The sequence below is a fragment of the Poecilia reticulata genome, chromosome 18 (genome assembly GCF_904066995.2).
Source record: "Poecilia reticulata chromosome 18, P_reticulata-male-v2, whole genome shotgun sequence".
Classification (NCBI taxonomy): Eukaryota; Metazoa; Chordata; class Actinopteri; order Cyprinodontiformes; family Poeciliidae; genus Poecilia; species Poecilia reticulata.
Genome location: NC_088847.1, coordinates 28,284,329 through 28,303,789, shown reverse-complemented (window position 1 = coordinate 28,303,789; position 19,461 = coordinate 28,284,329). Strand labels below are relative to the sequence as shown.

Sequence of the window (19,461 nt, the reverse complement as noted above, 5' to 3'; positions counted from 1 at the left end):
TATTTCCAATCAAAAGTGTTGTATTTTCTTAATTTCTGATATTTTTATTATTAACCTGGTCCATATTAGTGTCTTAGATTTTATTGAAATGGAAGTTGAAAAACATTGAATATGAATTGGCTGTGACTAAGAAAGGGCTGAAAGATTCAAATTGACATTTGGCTTTTTATTACCAGTCCAGACTAAAGCTCTAGAGTCTTTAGTTTAGAAGACGTTGTGGTTCAATTATTCATAGGTCAGTATTAAGTAGCAAACAAACAAAAACATTCATCGGAATGCAGTTATATTAATAAAGTAATTATATTAATAAGTAAAGATGAGTGAAAAAGCAGAATGATTCTCAAAGTCTTCAGAGTTTGTGATCAAGACTAAATTAAACCATAAAAAGATAAAAGGGGAGCTTTTAAGGAGGATATACTAAAATAAGAGTAAAGCATGGTGCTGACATTCAGTATGTGTAATAAAAGTTTGCTTTTTTTAATTTAATTTGATACAAATAACTTGAAAGCTTTGTCCTGTCCTTTCAGGACAAAACTGATGGAGCGTTACGAGTCTCTGGGTCCGGTCGGGGAGGGCAGTTACGGCACCGTGCTCAAGTGCCGTCATCGACACTCCGGTTGCCTCGTTGCTATCAAGAAATTCATGGACTTGGATGATGATGAGACGGTGAAGAAAATCGCCCTCAGGGAAATCAAGCTGCTCAGGGTACCTGCCAATCATCCCATCAACCGTTCAGCCAATCGGTCAATGAATAACTGAGCCTGAAACCTGAGTGCTGCTGAAACACTGAGATAATCGGCTAACCACAAGACAAACAAGCTCAAATTCTCACAAACTAACCTGTTGCTTTGAGTTGGTCATAATGCTGTGAACGCCTGACCCGTTAAAAACCTTTGACTGGAAACCATGATGGTCAAAGTGTTAATTATAGTAAAAGACAAAAACTACATCCATCTACATTTTCTGCTCTCTTTTGAACCTTACAGCAACTGCGTCACGACAATCTGGTGAACCTCCTGGAGGTGTGGAAGCGCCGTCGTCGCTGGTATCTGGTGTTTGAGTTCGTGGACCGGACGCTTCTGGATGAACTGCAGCAGTGCTCAAGCGGGCTGGACTTTAACACCTGTCGGCAGTACTTATTCCAGATCCTTAGAGCTGTCAACTTTTGTCATCAGCAAGATGTAAGCAATACTTTCAAAGCTTCTTTTTAACATGAGCAAAAATGGCATCGAGGATCATTATAGGTAGTCCACAAGTTCAGAGGTCCAGGCTAGTGTTTCTCATTAAGACTCACAGCTTTATAGTCACAAATTCAATTATTTTTCCAATAAATGTGTCATGGAAATATGTGATCCTGTGTTTGGAATAACTTACCCTCATTAGGTCGTCCATCGTGACATCAAACCCGAGAATATCCTCGTCTCTCAAGAGGGTGTGGTCAAACTGTGTGATTTTGGCTTTGCCCGAACCGTTGCATCGCCCTCTGAAGGTGTTGTGTATACCGACTACGTGGCCACTCGTTGGTACAGAGCTCCCGAACTGCTCGTAGGGGACATCAAGTATGGAAAGTAGGTATTTTTGCACTGCTCTAGTTTCCTGTGGGAAGTTCTGAATACCAAACAATAACTGGTAGGTGTGTTTGTATGTGTAGACCGATAGATGTTTGGGCGCTGGGTTGTGTGTTAATAGAGATGCTGACCGCACATCCTCTGTTTCCCGGAGACTCCGACCTTGACCAGATATACCACATTGTCAGGTGTTTTGGTAAGCTCTTACAGTAGCCTCATCAGGATATTGATTCATATTCTTTGATTAATAAATTCTCCGTGGCTCCAGGTAACTTGACGGCTCATCACCAGGAGTTATTTTACAGAAATCCTGTCTTTTCTGGAGTTAAACTACCTGAATGTTCACAAATTGTCCCACTGCAACAACGCTTCCCCAAAGTTCCACCAACTGCCCTTGATCTGGCACAGGTATTGCACAGTTTGGTTATCAGTTAATGCCAAAGACAATCCAACAGTTCAAATCAATGAAGTATTAAGTAAAAGTTCTGTTCTGGTATTAAGTGACCAAATCATTTACATAATTTGTACTTTCATTTGTTGCTCAGAAATGTCTAGAGAGGGACCCAAAAACACGAGCTCAGTGTTCAGACCTGCTAGAGCATCTTCTCTTTACTCAAGACTCTTTCAACATCAGGTATACTTTACCTTTGCTTTGTGAAATAAGTCTCAAATGCTTGAATTTATCTTCTATATAGTCAAAAACTTCTGCATCTTTCTTTGTGTCTGCACAGATTTTTAGATGAGCTGAACACTAAAATTCAAAAAGACCACAGAGGAAACTCTACACTTCCCAAAATACCCAAAACGACACTACCAGAAAAAGATAAAGGGGATGATAAAAACTGCAAAAACAAAGACAAGAAACAATCAGAAGAAACTGAAGAGAAAGTAAACAAGGATAAGACAGAGAAAACAAAGGGAAAACAACCGTCCAAGCTGTCTAAATCTATTCATACCACAAATGAATCTTTTATGACCAAACAACCGAAAACATTTGGCAACAAGGACATTTATCACACAGAGCAGTTTTCAATTAAACCAGAAAAAACACCTGGTTCAGAGTTAAAGGAGTTTGAGATTTTAAAGTCAACTAAAATCTGTCTCTCTGACTCATCAAATGTCACCAAGAAAGCTGTAAGCTTAAAGAAGAAAAGCTCAGTAGCAACAAAAAATAAAAATGAACCTGAAGTGTCTCTAGACTCAAGCAAAGACTACATTCAGAAGGCCAAAGACATGGACTACAGTGACCCAGACAAAGAGAAAACCATGAAACTCATTGGGGAGTCATCTAAATCTGAGACAAGCGAAGAGTTTGTGAGGAACTCAAGCAGCCTTAGCTTAAAAGTTTGTAAATTATCTAAAATTTCCATCACTGATGGTCGAAGTTTAAATTTATCTCCAAAAACTGTTTTGGAATTGGAGACAAGTGTAACGCCTACATATCCTCTACCGTCCTTCAATGACTTTACTACCCCAACAATGGTTGATGTCACAAAGTCAGGAAAGACAAGTTTGGCATCAAAGTTTCAGATTGAGGTATTGGAAACCAATGCAAAGCACGACTCCCCTGAATGTCCAAAAGCCAAACAAAAAAGCTTCAGGAAATCCCAAACTATCTCAACTAGTGGTCAACACACTCATAACACCTCATTCAGTCCTTCAAGGGGTGTTGCAGATCTTTCCAAACAGTCATTTATGCCTGTTACAGAAACCAGCACTGCCCACAACCTGTCTGCCCTACCTCGAGGAATCTCACTTTCAAAAACAAAGACTTCTTCAAAAGACAAGGAACCCACTGATGACCAGGATGTTAGGAAGTATCACAGATTCTTGAAGCTGAATCCAATGACAGAAACTCAAACTAAACATATTTGGTTGGCCCATGTTTCAGATGAAGAACCTGATTCATCAGAGCATTATTTTTCTAGTTGGCAAAGCAACATGATTGCAGCAGAAGAAAAAGTTACATCAACCCTTGTGCCAAATGAAAACTTACCAGTGGAAAAAGCTCTGGCAGTGTCAGGGCAAGAGAACCAAGAGGATTCAGCCATTTCTGTGTCCATCAGTTCAACAGCTAATGCCTTAATGAATAAAACCTTTATGCTTCCTGAAAGGTCACCTATTGACAAAAGGAACAATAGCAATCAGGAGTTCAAATTTGATGCCAAGTCCTTGAACATTTTCCACCATAATCAGAACCAAACAATGTCTCAAATGTTTGGTGATCACACAAGGTTCTCGGTGAACCCCAAGAATCAAAGAATTGCATTTACTCCAGATGGAAGGAAGAAAAGCAACAAGCTAGAAGGAAACAACACAAATATGTCCTCTGATTTGACTTCAGTCATGTCTGTGGATCACAAAGCTTTGACGAGAAGTCTTATCCTTCATGAAAGGGACTCTGCAGACACTGATGAATTTAATCACAGTGTAGCCCGATCATGTACACCTTCTCCTCCTCCAGCACCTGCTACCAATCTTCTTTATCTCCCTCCATCTTCCAAGACCCTTAACCCTTCCATCTTTGTCTCCGGTGCCAACAGGTCCGCTGCCAGCGATCACCTTCAGGGGGGACGTTTGCATACCGGGACCAACAGTCTTTGGTAGTTCTCAGTGTACTTGCCTTTGAAATTTTGACCCAGCTAAGAATAATTCACAGATATAAGCTTGATTTGTTTCACCATCCAACCCTTCAATGGTCTTAAGAAAAGCCTTTTGTGTTGTCCGAAAAGCTTGTGCGCAGTCTAGTATGGTGTATAGGAGCTTGAGAGGGTTTTTGTGTATAGTTTCGGGAACTGACGGTCTAACGGGACATCCTCCTCCTGCTTCCCCACTGTCTAATCATGACATCTGTCACGCAGAGGCTGGAGGAGCCATTGTCTTAGTGGGAGGGTTGAGTATGCAGTTCCTGTCTCAAGAACTCCTGAAATGTTTGTCCAGTAGTTGAAAACATTAATCTGACTTAGCCGGTTGGACAAAATCAAACTTGGATGTCTTTTTAAATGTCGCCTAACTGGACGGCTAGGTCAGTCCGACTGTTTTTGATATACTGTATTGGTATATTGATTATTTTGTGTTTTTGTAACTTGAATTTTTTGGTTTTATCAATGTAAAGTTAATATTTCTAGCCAAACTTCCCCCAAAGCTAGCATTAGCAAAGTTGAGAGAACGTTTTTTAAGATTCTTAAATCGCGCACAATCCAATGAGAGTCTTGTTGAACAGTTGGATAAGTGTTATACATGACTTGCTGTTCCTTTTGTATGTTGTAGGAATTTAGTTAAACCAATATGTTATGGTCATAGTCGACAGGACCAACAGTTTGGACTGAACCAGGCCACAAGGTCCTTCACCTTGCAGGTTGTAGTTTGAACTGGTGTCTTTCTAGCTTACAGCCAAGTAGGATATTTCTAATAACTTATATCAACTGTTTCTGTCTCTCTAGGCACCAGAAAAGAGTTTTGTAAGTGAAAGGTCTAAAAACATTGTCCATTTCCCAGATGTAAGAACCGCAGTGTTGCCGGAGCTCAGTGGAAAAGAAGGTATGGACACATTTTTGCAAACTCTTTCTGTCTGACACTAAATCTGACAATTTTCCTTTTCTATTTTAGGTTAGTTGTTATTACATATTTTTGAAGTTACTTTCTTTAAGGACATGAGTTTACAAACACCTACATTCAAGCAATTGTAAGCTTCTGATACATTAATACACAAAACACTTGAGTTAAGTGGATGGATTTCCTTGTCCCTGGAGGTGACATGTTCATCTGTTCCATCAATTAAATGGAAGTAGAAACATCATGGGGATGTTCAGCAATCACATTGTTCAGGTAGCTGAAGCTTTGTGAAAACTAAACATAGTGAAACACACAACAAAAACATAAAACTCGAAACACAAAATAATTTAATGAATCGCTCAGTGGAAACAAAGCATTAGAGGAAAACTATTAGAAACCGCATATAATTTCAGTTTAATAAAATAAAACTTTTATTATTGTCTTATAAAGTGATTAATTCACATCTCCAGCTGTACATCAAACCTTGCCAGAAGCGAAATAAAATGTTTCATGTCTTCTCAGCTAAACAGAGCAAAGGTGCTACCAAGGAGCAGAGGACAGAAAAGACTCCAGTCTCACCCAGTCCACCATCGGAAGGACAATATGGACAAAACTTCAGCACAAATACACCAAAACAGATGGAGTAAAAGGAGTTCCCCCTCCCAAACTATACTGATTTTAATTTTTTTATTATTTAATCATGGTGACGTAAACACTGCTGAACTATACTTCCAATACTGACTATAAATTCCTAAAATGTTAAACTTTGAGTATGAGAACACATTTATAGTTATGTCCTCTAACAACCTTTGATTATTGAAAACTGATAATGAGTTATTTATTTTTGGTATTTTCGTGATAAAACACAACACAGGGAACTGTAATACAACTAATGCAACTTTTTCCCCAAACAAATCAGCAATAAATAAGCTGTAAAACCATGTTTGGGTGTGTTTTGTTGGTCACAGGTATAAAGACTGAAACTTGTGTAAACTTTAAGAAATCCAACCCATAAAACAAACTAATTACAACAGGTGGGTCCACTGACAACTTTCCCACTGGTTTCTGTACTTAGCATCAGTCTTAAGTTACTTAAGAAATAAACATACTCCTGGTTTAATCCTACGACTCATCACTTGAATCTTCTGACGTAATGGCCCTCAGCCTCCAGGCTGGCGCTGACTCCTCACTGCTCGACATCACATTCAGGCTCCTCATTGGCTGGGAGCCAGCCGAACGCCCTCTGCCATTGGCCAGCAGCTGGTGGAGGAGTCTGAGGGCTTGGTTGGTGTTGTGGTTTCTGATTGGTCCTCCAGCAGCTGGTTGTTTCCTGATCGGCGCCTTGGTTACCGGCTTCCTTGCCGACGATCGGACCACGGGCTTTTGGGTTGTGATGACCTGCTGTGAAGTTTTACAAATAAAATGTTTACTCCTCTAACAATGATTTAACACAAATACTAGATTATTACATCTGTTTCTGTGTATGTATTTCAGAAGCGATCAGTCTTATGAGGTTTGGGCAGAGTGGTTATAGTTTATCAAACTCGTGATCCAGTTTTGTGGTCATATCTAAGCGAAAAGCAAAATGGTAATTTAAATTGAAACAAACAGCAGTATTGTATAGTTTAATACTTTATTATAAAGTATTAATTGTAGGTAGGATGTTGTAGTAAAAATGGCCGTCTTCCATTCCACAGCAGCCATCTTGAAACCATAGATTACGAACGTCTGATTTTAATTTTGTTGGCATTGAAAATGTGTTCATGGTTAACCTGACTATATATTATTACTATATTACCACATAGTAATCAATGATTATCTATGGGATCCAATATGGCAGCCAAAACAAACACAGATACACTATTCTGTATCTGTCTGTTTGTGCTAACCCTACAACGAATTACACCTCGGAAAATATTTGTTCAGCTTCTAAATCTCAATTTAAATAGTGTGAAACTTTGATATTAGAATACTTTGATACCAAACAAGGCTCAGCAACGTTTGGTTTCCATCGTCCGTCTCCTTACCTTTGCGGTGGCAGGGCTGGTTGTTGCTTTGGTTGTTGTTGGACTGACGTTGGATCCCGTGTCAAAAATCTTGCAGGTCTCATCAACAGGTGAACCGTCAATCTCTGGAATCTCAAATCCCAACAAAGACGGATAAGACTCAACTGTGGAAGAGAAATCAGAGGAATGTTGGTTTCTGCAGCGGACAGCATGGATCAACTGCCTGAAACTTCAGTTTCTTCTTTAGTTTTAAACTCTTCGACTCGTCTGCTGCAGACTATTCAGATCCATTCACACCTTTTATGTTACTGGAAACCATATTCAATCATCTATGAAAGCTACATTTATAAACAATCGCATTATTTAAGTATGTTCTTAATACATAGTTCAGCATATTTAAACATGCTTAGTGGCTATAACAAAAGAATAGGAATGGAATATTCTGATATTGATGTATGATGAGCATATTACAAAGCACACAGCCGTTCAGAATTTATTTAATAAATGATTTAGTAATATCAATACATATTTATATAACTATACAGACACAAATAAATAATGATTAATACTGAATAATATATATTGGATACATTGTATGTATGTATGCGCATGCATACATGCATGCAGGGGTGAAAGTAGTTTTAAATTCGTGGGGGTACTAAGACCTAAAAAAAAAAATATATATATATATATATATATATATAGTTTTAACTCTTCACAACAACTATACACATAATGAACAGAAGAAATAAAAATATTTCATGTTGTTGAGCTAATTGATCAAATTTGAAAGGTTTAGTTTCCATGAGCTGCACAGTGGCGCAGTTGGTAGAGCTGTTGCCTTGCAAGAAGGTTCTGGGTTCGATTCCCGGCCTGGGGTCTTTCTGTATGGAGTTTGCATGTTCTCCCTGTGCGTGCGTGGGTTTTCTCCGGGTACTCTGGTTTCCTCCCACAGTCCAAAAACATGACTGTTAATTGGCCTCACCAAATTGCCCCTAGGTGTGAGTGTGTGTGTTCATGGTTGTGTGTCCTGTGTGTCTCTGTGTTGCCCTGCGACAGACTGGCGACCTGTCCAGGGTGACCCTGCCCATCGCCCGAAACGTTGGCTGGAGATGGGCACCGGCACCCCTCCCGACCCCACTGAGGGAAAAAGGGTGCAAGAAAATGGATGGATGGATGGATAGTTTCCATGATTATAACTTTAATTTTCATCAGAAAGAAGAAACAGCACATATGCCGTCAGCAAGTTACTATGGCAACAGTCGTCCTGTTTGTTTTTTCTATGGGCGGAGCAACGGTTGCTCCGCCGTTGCGTCACATTCGAGACGTTATAACGCCAGACGTTAACGGTTGGAGCAACAGTAAACACAGAGCAGAAGGAGGACATGTCTAGAGTGGGTCTCTTCATATATGTTATTATTTAAAAAAAAAAAAAAACATGAATTCAAGCTAAAAGACAAACTTTCTGGATGTAAAACGCCTTAAAACCTGAGGGCTACATGGTCATACAGCAATCCATCACTACTCTTTCATTCAGCGCAATGCAGTGGATGAGTGTGTGTGTGCGTGTGTGTGTGGCTGGGCGTTGAGCCAGTCAGTTGAGATTCACTGCCAGCGCTCAGCAGCCATACCAATGAGGCTACCTAACGTTAGCGCCACACCACAGCCATACTAATGAAGGGAGCGCTAACTGCAGCTCACCAGCTCCATAAATAAGGCTAATTATTAGCCCTCACCCCGCGCCGCTGGGAACAGTGTTGCTGTTCACAAGAAGCCAGTCAGAATACAGATGCAGCTAGCCTTCATTAGCATCGTTCCATTTACACACTAATGGGACAACTTCTCATGTTGCAGAGCTAGCTAGCTAAACTAAAGCTACAGCAGATGCTGTTTGGGTCAGAGCAGTAAAGACTGTTATGTTAGAAGGACTGGGCCTAAAGGACTGCAAAAGGCTAAACTACACTCCCAACATCAACCGTTAGCAGCTAATGCTAGCTTACCTCTAAATTATTAAAACAAATAGAATAAAACCTACTGTTTTGAAGCATTGAAGTTTTTTCTGTGGTTATTTCGAATTAATTAATTAATCAATATAATAACAAGGGGACATCGCAACTTTTCTCCAGAAGTGGCTGATGGAGGATCTGGGGCGGGATGCATTTCCATCTCCCCCCGTTATCGAACGGGCTCACAGGCTAAAGGGGCAGAGCGCTGAAGGCGCCCCGCCACGAGTGATCATCATAACATCCCTAAACTACCAAGACAAGATGAGAGATGACAGCAGCCCGTCTGAAAGGAAAGGTGATGTTCAATAGCTGCCATGTGACGTTCTTCCCTGATCTGTCCGCGGAGGTGGTAAAGCAACCGAAACAACAGTGAAACCGTTAGCTGAATATAAACTTTGGACTTATATTCCCAGCAAAGATGAGGATCTTCCACCGTGGGAATCGTTTCCTCTTTCACACTCCGATGGAGGAATTTATACGGAAAATAGGACAAACTGGCGGGTAACCACACTAACACGCTAAATGGCGTTAGCAAGGTTTGATAATGATTAACACTAAATTTGATCGGTGTTTCTGGATAATGAACATCTCGACTAAGTTTCCCTATCACAGCGGTGGGGCGTAATTTCTTAATAGCATCATCGGGGTTCATAGTTTAAAATGGTGGTGCGAGTTGACTAAGTGGACGTTTTCTCTGCTCCTGCTGTTTCTCTAGCATCAGTAGCATAACCAAGGCACAGAATAGAGGGGAAGTGGAGTCGGAGATGTCCACTGGTGGGGAATCTCAAGAAAGTTTTTTATGTTTGTAAATGTTTAGTGTTCTCAAGGTGCAAAATGCAAGACAAAAAAACTAAAGATATGGAGCGAATGAGTCCCGAGGCCATCATTGATGAGATCTCCTGGAATGTAAGAGGTCTTAGAAAATGGATCCAACTCAAGAAAGTAATGAATAGACTTAAACAAAACCAGGCAAAAGTGTTTTTTATTCAAGAAACACAAATGAAATTACAAGACTAAGAAAAAGATGGCCAGGTCAAGTATTTTCAGGCTAATTTTCTCCACATGCTAGGGGGGGTGACGATTTTGAATTCATAAATCTTTGCCTATCTGTATAAAAAAAGTTAATACTGATCCTGTTGGGAGATTCATAATAATCCACACCTCACTGATGAAGCAAAACTTTATTTTGGTTAACCTGTACGGTCCCAATATAAACGACCCTGAATTTTACAATAATCTGTTTCTTTCCATGGTGATGTTATCTTTGGTGGAGACTTTAACTGTACACAGTAAAAATGCCAGTGTTGATTTAACACCCAAAAGTGTCTATATGTGTCCAAGTCAGCAGGTGTAGAATTCAACAATACAGAGTCACATTAACATTTACAACGGTGCTGGTGTTAAAATATATTAAAAGTAACACCAGTGAAGTGTTGATCACAAAACATAATATGGTGTTAAAACTAGTAAATAATTGACCCACAAGGTGCCAATATCAATCAAATCCAGTGGAAAATATTCGAAACAATACACAGAAATGGAAAGTTTAACTTTTCTTAAACCCATTTCAGTATTATAGACCAATGTTAATTTAACATAAAAAATGGGTGTCAATCTTTTAACACTTCAAAAGTGTTACTTTAACACCTGCTGACTTGGACACATATAGACACTTTAGGGTGTAAATTCAACACTGGCATTTTTACAGTGTACTTTAGATCCTAATCTTGACCGATCATCAGGATTAGATTCATCCCACTCTAAAAGTAGACGGGTTATACAACATTTTATGTCTGAACTAAATTTAAAAGATATTTGGAGAATTCAGAATCCAACAAAGAAAGCATATTCTTGTCACTCAACTACCTATAATAGCTATAGCCGTATAGATTACTTCCTAATCTCAAATCCTTCGGTTGCCAGAATTAAAGGTTGTACTCATGAAAGCATATTGATCTCCGATCACTCGCTATGCTTGCTTACATTTATGTGGCGATTAAAACCCCATTGGCTGCAAATGCCCAACTTTCTGAAATATATTGAGGAAAATATTGATGATCATTTCAACCTTAATGAATCTGAGGCTACAGCATCTATTAGATGGGAAGCCTTCACGGCTTTTATACGGGGTCAGATGATAAGTTACACCAGAAATAAGACGAATAGAAACTTCATGGAGATGGTAAAACTTGAAGAACAAATTAAAGAGACTGAGCTCGAGATAAATGTAAACTAAAGAAAAGCAACAAAAACTGCTAATATTAAGGGCAAAATATAACAAACTATCTACTACCAAAGCTTCATCAGAGATTCAAGCTGAAACAATCCGACTACGATCAAGGAGAAAAGGCAGGAAAGCTTCTCGCCTGGCGCATTAGAGCTCTGCAGAATGAAAGGGCAATACATGAAATTACAACTGAAAATGAAAATACTTCTGATCCTCTAAAAAGTCTCTTTAAAGATTATTACTCAAAATTATATACATCTAAAGGACACTTATCACAAATACCACTTGATTCATTTTTTAACTCTATAAATATCCCCACACTTAGTGAAACGGTTAAATCAGAGCTGAATATCCCGATATCTATAGATGAACTTTCAAATGCAGTAGATAAATTTAAATCAGGGAAAACACCCGGTCTGGACGGGATCCCTTTGGACCTTTATAAACTATTTAAAAACAGACTACTACAGCCCCTCTATCATATGCTTTCAGAAAGTTAAACCCTTAAAGAATTACCTCCTTCTCTACGAAATGCAATCATAACAGTACTACCTAAACCTGGAAAACCTCCCACCAGATGCCAATCTTTTCGACCAATCTCTCTTATAAATTCTAACATAATATCTAAAGTACCAATCTCTCTTATAAATTCTGACATAATATCTAAAGTACCAATCTCTCTTATAAATTCTAACATAATATCTAAAGTAGTAGCACTTGGGCTTGAGAAATGTTGACCATCTCTTTCTGAACCAGATCAGAACGGATTCATAAAGGGGCGGCCAGCTAAATATGAACATCCCGATACAGCTTTACTTTCACTTGATGCAGAAAAAGCATTCGATAGAGTGGAACATAATTATCTATACAATGTTTTATCTCAATTTGGCTTGGGTAGTTATTTCATAACCTGGATTAAAATAAATTATAATAAACCCAGAGCCTCAATTTTAACGAATAATATTATATCTGATTCATTTAATCTAGCTAGGGGAACACGACAAGCGTGTCCCCTCTCACCCCCCTCTTTATTCTGGCAATTGAACCATTGGCTTTTGCCATAAGGAACAATCAAAACATACAGGGTGTCAGAATAAAAAGTATTGAATCTAAAATTGGACTATTTGCAGATGACAATATTTTAATGTTGTCTAATCTGAAGTCCTCAATCCCTCAACTACTTAAAACCGTCAATGAATTTTGGTTATCCATCCATCCATCTATCCGTCCATCCATCCATTTTCTAACACTCTTCTGCCTTGGTGGGTGTGAGTCAAGAAATGGAGCAGCAATCGTCTCTATCTAAAAGGTGTGGGTTGTACTTAGCTCTGTCCTCACACGTTGGGCATGCAGCGTATTTCGATTTGTTTAGAGTTCGAACGCCGTAAATATCCTCATCCTTCGCCCTTTTTGCCAGCACAGATGTTAACGTCTCGTAGTCCGGTCTCTTTCTAGGGGAAACGTCCTCAGCCGAGGACGTTTCCCCTACGACTGCCCTGTCTTGGGACCGGCCTTCCAACGTTGCTTCTGTCAGAGCAGAGGTTGAGGATTTAGGTCCAACAACCTCTGCTCTGCAAACTTCCCCAGCCGGGGAAGTTTGTTTGGCAGTCGGGGAAGGGTTGAAGAGGTACGCATCGAACTCGTCGTACTCGATGGAATCGTCCCTGTGACTGCTAATATCAAACGTCACGCTAGGAAGAATCTTATTAAAGATCTTCCTAACTCCGGTCGTGATCAAATATCCAGCACCAAAAGTTACTGGGAAAAACACAGTGGCTACAATCTGTGCCATTCCTAAAATCACTAATAAACACAAAGCTGTGGGCCGAAGAGATGCTTGGATATAAGCTCCTGTTTTGAGACCCAAGCATTCATAACCTTAGATGTTCTTTGATCTATGTCATAGATCAAAGATATGCCTGAAAGTTGGTACTTTCAGGCATATCAGATGGGGTGCCGTATCGTCATAGAGAGAGCATTTGCCCCAACGCTTCGTCCAAGAAGTTACTCTAGTAAAAGAAAAAAGTATTTGGTGTAAACTGAGTAACTGATCAAATTATCAATCATTAAATATTTTAAAATTACATCATCAGATGGACCAAAATATAAAATTAAGTGTAAATTTTGGTATTTCATAGACAAAAATGACAATAATTCATATAAGTAACAAAATCAGGCCAAAATAAATTTTTCCAATTCAGTTTCTTTCAATGTAAAACGTATTAAACTGTAACAGAAACTGCAGCCGAGTTTCTGTTTCTGGTGACATTTTGGTTAAAACATGTTTGTTTTTCATTCAGTGGGTAGAAAATACAGAAATGTTACTCAAGTAAGAGTAGAGGTACTTTATAATATAATTACAAAAGTAAAAGTACTCTTAAAAGTACAAATATATATTGTGATATATGATCAATATCAATTGATAATGCGTCCGGTAAAATATTCACTAGCTGTGTCCGAATTCAGGGTCTGCATCCTTCGAAGGACGGATTTGTAGGCCGATTACGTCATAGCGTGGCGACAAGGCCTGTCCGAATTCAAAGACTCCTTCAAATGTGTCCTTCTTTTGCCCAGATTTGAAGGATGGGTCCAGTGTATCCTTCACGGCCCACGATATCCCATAATTCATTGCTGGTTCCAACTGGGCGTTCAGGCAGAGCGTCAATGGCGGTGAATAGCGACAAATCATTTAGCTATGTGTGTATATATATATATAAAAAAAAAAAATTCCCTTCTCACCCTCCGCGGGTGGTCTGTTTCATCCTCTGAGCTCGGGTCCTCTACCAGAGGCCTGGGAGCTTGAGGGTTCTGCGCAGTATCTTGGCTGTGCCTAGAACTGCACATTTCTGGACTGAGATGTCTGATGTTGTTCCTGGGATCTGTTTAAGCCACTGCTCCAGTTTGGGGGTGACTGCCCCGAGGGCCCCGATGACCACAGGCACCACTGTGGTCTTCACCTTCCAGGTCTTTTCCAGTTCCTCCCTGAGGCCCTGGTATTTCTCCAATTTCTCATGTTCCTTTTTCCTGATGTTGTAGTCACTTGGTATTGCTACATCCACCACAACGGCTTTCCTCTGTTCTTTATCCACCACCACAATGTCCGGTTGGTTCGCCATTACCAACCGGACCTGGATCTGTATTACCATTACAGATCCAGACAGACAAGATGGTAATATATATATATATATATATATATATATATATATATATATATATATATATATATATATATATATATATATATAATCTCTAGCTTCAGAGATTCAGCAGCTGAGATCGAGTCCAAAATCCGATGTGAGTTTCATCCGTGCTGCAGTGAATCCGTCTCTCTTTATAGTTATCTCCCTCTTCTTCCTCATATCGTGTCTTTAGAAAACTTTCAAAACAAAAACGAAAGATTTGGGATGTATCTTACTAGTGAAAGAATTACATTTAAATAATAGTCTTTACCACCTGTGTAAACTTTGCTGGTGAATGTTATAACACGTAATATAAGTTTTATAATATGTGTTACAACATTGTTTCATTTCTAATGTAGGCTCTTGTGTCAGATAATCTAAGTCAATGTTAGAGAATAATTAATTTTTTTAGATTTACAGAATCTCAGTTAGCCTTCGTAGTGGGGCTGAACTCGTATTACACCAAGCACTGTAGCTAATATTAGCTGGTATCTCACAGGTGGACATAAATACAGAAAAGTAATATTCCAATCACAATATATACACAATAATATGTCCATCTGACTTGTGAAATGTTGTCTGTGGAGCCCTCACATCAATAATCCATAGATCCGAACAACAATATCCCTCAGTGCTGAGGTATCTTCTGCTGTTTTGATTGAACAAAGTAGGAGGGACGACCGCTCCAAGATGGCTGCCGTATTTTCTGCGCCGGAGCAGCCAATGCGAGGTCTACTCTTATATTATGTCTATGATTATAACCGCTTAAGTCTGATGCCACTCCGTTTTTGTTTACAGTTTGTGAAGAATGAAGTTGCGCTCAGTGTCTTCAGAAGTTTTTGTGTCATTTCCTTGAGTGGTCCTTGGTCCAGCGCCCCCACAGGCGAGGAAGGGAACAAGCTAAGAGTTTGGATAATTTGACAGTGCAGGGTGAAAGAGAACAGTAGCAGCTGAAAATGAAACGAATGTTATTTTGGTTCCAGATTTAACCGAGTCTACCCGGACTAACAGGTGGGAAACACTGAGATTAATCTGTTTTGTTTTTTTACTTGTTTATTGCCAAATATTTGAAGAAAAAAAAGGACTGGATCTATAACTTCTCTGCTCTGTTTGTATGAAGGTGTCTTTGCTGCAATCTGATCTGTCAGTTTGTGCTGCATTATTTATAACAACAGCTCTGAGGTGTTTTTCTTTGGTCTCCATCTTTTGTTGCCACCTGAGCTGCTATAAACACGTCAAAAGATGAAATTACAGCCTGATTCCCAACATGCTGAATCATCCTGTCTGTTTCTTTCAGCTAAAAACAAAAACATTTTCTAAGAGTGGAGTTTTTAAAACAACGATGAGTGAATCTGTGCTCACCTGGGATCCAGTTGTTGCTGTGAACTTTGAGGAAAAGCAGGAGGAAAATGATGGATAAAGCAGAGAAACAGGGAGACATGATGACTGCAGAGGAAGGTGATGAAGAGTGAAGGAGGCAGAGAGGGAGTGGAAGTGAAGAGGTGTCTAGACTTTAAAGGTTACTCAGAGCAAGTTTGTGGCTCGGAGTTACAACAGAATAAAATCCTTCCTGCTTTTCCCTGGGAATCTCTGAGCGACTTAATCCCAGGAATGTTTCACAATCTCTCTCTAGCTTTTACTCGTTTTTATCAGTCGGTGGATTTTTAGTAAAAAAACATAAATTTAAGCATATTTTATCAGACCGATGTTTGTTAAATTAAAACAGGACAAATGTATTAACATTTATTGAGGAAAAATAATGAGTCTTTCCTCCTATTTATTATGATTTGGGATGGAGATGGTTGGAATTCCCCAAACTTCTCCTCCAATAAAGTTTGAACCGTCTTGCCAAACCTCCCAGCAGCAGCAGCAGCGTTGTGTAATTATATTCCAGCCCAGATTAGCCGAGCATTAAGCCCAAAAGCTTTGTTTGATCTCCAGAGACGAGGTTTCCAAAACACCTCACATGTGAAAGCCAGCGAGAGGAATCAGACAACGGCGTGTCAGGGCCACAGAACAAAAAGGAGCAGCAAATTTAATTTAAAAAACTGAAATTTTCAAGGAAAATTTTAGAAATGTCTGAGTTTAGAAAAGTTGAAAGTTTGCTAGAAAAATATCTAAAAGCTGATTTGGAGAAAGGTAGATAGCCCTTTCTGTTCCACGTTGTTTACATGTTCTTTCTCTAAATCTCCCTTATAAATGTGATCGTCTGATTTTCTGTTTTGAATCTGAAATAAAAATCTTACAGTGGATGAACATGAGTCCTGATGCTGTTGAACGTGGGGGAAGCCGGAGCACCTGGAGAGAACCCACACCTACACAGGGAGACATTTCCCACCATGCAGTCCTGCCTTTTTAATATTGAAATATCCAATTAACAACAACAGCAGCTCTTTTTCCAATTCCCGCCTATCAGCGTAGAATCGCTGATTGGACTTCACATCTGTCCTTGAACTGGCGCCAATGTTTTGGAGTTAAAACCTTGATTTGCCTCCACAGTGAGATCTTTTTCTCTTCTTGTTCGCAGACATTGTTCTCCTCAGCGACTCTTCAGCTGCTAGAGTTTCAGATTCCTGAGATGTTTGGATGACATCTTCCTTTAATGTAATCTCTATCTGTGGAGGGGATGTTCTCTGTTCTTCCTTTAGGCCACTCTCCCCTTCTGTGGAAACTTCATGAACCGCACCTGTTAAGTTTTCTGAAACTGCCAGGTTTTGTCTCCATTTGTTCAGAAACTGTCTGAGGGATCTCTGGTGTTATTTCTGAGTCAGGTTTTGTGTTTGGGACCAAGTTCTGATCCGTCTCTATTGGTCTTACAACGGTTTTCAGTTCAGCTTCCACTGCCATCTTTCTCTGTTCAGATTCAGATTTAGTCAATGGCCTTTTCTCATCTTGCTGGTCCCCATCTTGCTGTATTTCAGGGACCATTTCGAATCAGTCGCCTGCTCTAGGTTACCAATCACTAGTTCATTTGTATGGATGTCAGTTTCGATACCGGCCGTCTGATCCCCAACTGTTTCTGCTATAGAAACTTCTTGTTCTTCATCATTTGCTCCAGAAATGTTTCCATTGTTGAAGGTTTCCAATAGCTTGGTCTGCCGATCCTGATGTCCATTCAGTTGTGCTTCAGAGGGCTGGATTTTTAGCAATAAACAGAGCTCAGTTTGTGTTGACATCGTCTGATAAACTGGTTTGAATTGACATCTGGTTTCCAGTTCATCCATCTGTTTGGGTTGAAATGGATCGATGGACTGGTTTTAATTGTGAGCCGGTTCCCTGTAGATCCGTCTCCGTTTGTACTGACGCAGACTGGTAGACTGGTTTCTGCTTTGAGTCGTCTTGTGAATCGGTCTGAACCTGAACAGAAACCATTGACTTCTTGCACTGTCTTCTCTCTGTAAGAACTTTCCTTATCTGCTGTTTAACTTTATCAAATAATTCATGATTCAGCTTGACCGTCTCATGAAGCCGTTTCATTAAATATTTCTGTTCTCTGATATATTCCAATTTACGCTCCTTAATTTTGGTTTCACACAAACATTTTGCTTGACTTGTGTTTTCAGAAGAGTGGGGCTGTTTTTTTCCTGCTGCATCAATTGTCTCCTGCTCTCCAGCGATGGACTCTTTTCACTGACCAATGAATCGTTCTGCTTTTCAATATTTCCTGCAGAAATCTCTTGGTCAACGTGGATGTGTTCCCCCGACCAGGTTTTAAATGGTACCTGGTTTTTCTTAGTGGACTCACTCTCAGGTGGCTGTCTGTCCACTTTTTGATTCACCGTCTCCTGTGCTTTGGTGATCAATTCATTTTCAATCACCAGTGAAGCGTCCTGCTGTTCGATATTTTCAGCAGACATCTTTAGCTCCTCAGGTGCGTGCAGCTCCGACCAGACTGCAAATAACACCTTCTTCTTCTTATGCGCTTGGGGGGCAGTAATTCCCTTTTAACAATCTTGTCAAATGCAACTTCTTCGACTCTAGGCTGGTTGGACTTCATTGTCACCTTTACTTGTTTCAGCTTCTACGATAAATCACTTCTCTATGTAACATAGTTAAAATAGTTCAGGTTAAATCCTGCTAAAATGCACCATCTGCTGGTAAAAAGTTGGGATGAATCAGCTTCGGCTTTTGATTTAACAACACATTTAGGAAACAGTGACTCATTCAGATTACACGTGAGGATTTCCGTCCCACACATTTACAGAAGCAGCTCTCCCATTATTAAAGTGGATTTCCCCACAGCACAGCAGGAAAATGTCTGTTTACATCAAGCTTTATCTTCATCATGATCCCCTTCTATTTTCTTCTTTTACCAAAATAAAAGGCACTTTAAAGCTGACACTTTAAACCAGCGAATGTTTAAATATAGTAAACTTGGTAAAGGTGTTCAAAATAAACACCTGGGCTTCTTATTGAACATTGATATTATTGAACAGGCTCTGATAAATTAACATTTTCCTAGTGTCCAAATAAAGATAACTCAGTGTTTTGTGTTACTCCGTCAGCAGCAGTAAAATACAAGCTTAGAAAAAAATGTCCTGCTGTGATTAGGACACTATCAGTAAAAAAATATTTGAATTACTATTTTCTGTCTTCATATTTCTTTAGTAAATTTTTCTGAGAAATCTGTTTAGGTAGCACGTTTAAACAATTCAGTTAACAGTTTAAATTAACTTAGGAATTTCCTGTTTAGCGTGTAATTTATGACGAATTGATTTGCTGTTTGGCTAAATGTTAAGGGGCCTTGAGACGTGTTAGGTTTTTTTGTGACGTATTTCCAAATAAAATAACTGATTAGCTTCGGACGTGTTAGCATGCTACATCTGTTTGGGCTTCTCAACTCTACGGTCGGTCGTGTGTGACGGATTTTTAGTTCAATACAGACAACAAATATTTATATAGTTCGGATTTTAAGTATCA

At 39.4% G+C, this 19,461-nt stretch overlaps 2 protein-coding genes and 1 long non-coding RNA gene across 7 annotated transcripts; 2 read left to right on the top strand and 1 right to left on the bottom strand.

Annotated features, from left to right (window-relative positions):
• The first annotated feature begins 515 nt into the window (after positions 1–515).
• Positions 516–5,795, top strand: LOC103480845 (uncharacterized). Of its 3 annotated transcripts, none has more exons than XM_017310587.2 (10): positions 516–705; positions 987–1,181; positions 1,384–1,568; positions 1,634–1,764; positions 1,837–1,976; positions 2,114–2,202; positions 2,300–4,171; positions 4,839–4,926; positions 5,012–5,108; positions 5,646–5,795. In XM_017310587.2, exons 1-10 carry the CDS (start codon positions 538–540, stop codon positions 5,768–5,770), a joined length of 3,090 nt encoding a protein of 1,029 aa, XP_017166076.2. In that variant the 5' UTR covers positions 516–537; the 3' UTR covers positions 5,771–5,795. The 3 variants fall into 3 exon arrangements, 2 of the variants coding, with proteins under 2 accessions (XP_017166076.2, XP_008434260.2); XM_008436038.3 differs by having other exon boundaries at positions 517–705; positions 1,652–1,764; XR_014084598.1 differs by lacking the exons at positions 4,839–4,926; positions 5,012–5,108; positions 5,646–5,795 and having other exon boundaries at positions 1,874–1,976; positions 2,300–2,419.
• On the bottom strand, positions 5,531–16,941 carry LOC103480847 (uncharacterized). 3 transcript variants are annotated; one of them, XM_008436041.3, is made up of 3 exons: positions 15,904–16,941; positions 7,151–7,293; positions 5,531–6,524 (listed from the first exon to the last, which is right to left on the bottom strand). In XM_008436041.3, exons 1-3 carry the CDS (start codon positions 15,980–15,982, stop codon positions 6,246–6,248), a joined length of 501 nt encoding a protein of 166 aa, XP_008434263.1. In that variant the 5' UTR covers positions 15,983–16,941; the 3' UTR covers positions 5,531–6,245. The 3 variants fall into 3 exon arrangements, with proteins under 3 accessions (XP_008434263.1, XP_008434261.2, XP_008434264.1); XM_008436039.3 differs by lacking the exon at positions 15,904–16,941 and adding an exon at positions 9,388–9,509; XM_008436042.3 differs by lacking the exon at positions 15,904–16,941 and adding an exon at positions 9,165–9,294.
• On the top strand, positions 9,340–16,119 carry LOC103480846 (uncharacterized). The gene is made up of 3 exons (XR_536188.3): positions 9,340–9,430; positions 15,340–15,552; positions 15,839–16,119. It is a non-coding gene; the product is annotated as an uncharacterized LOC103480846 (long non-coding RNA).
• Positions 16,942–19,461: the final 2,520 nt, after the last annotated feature.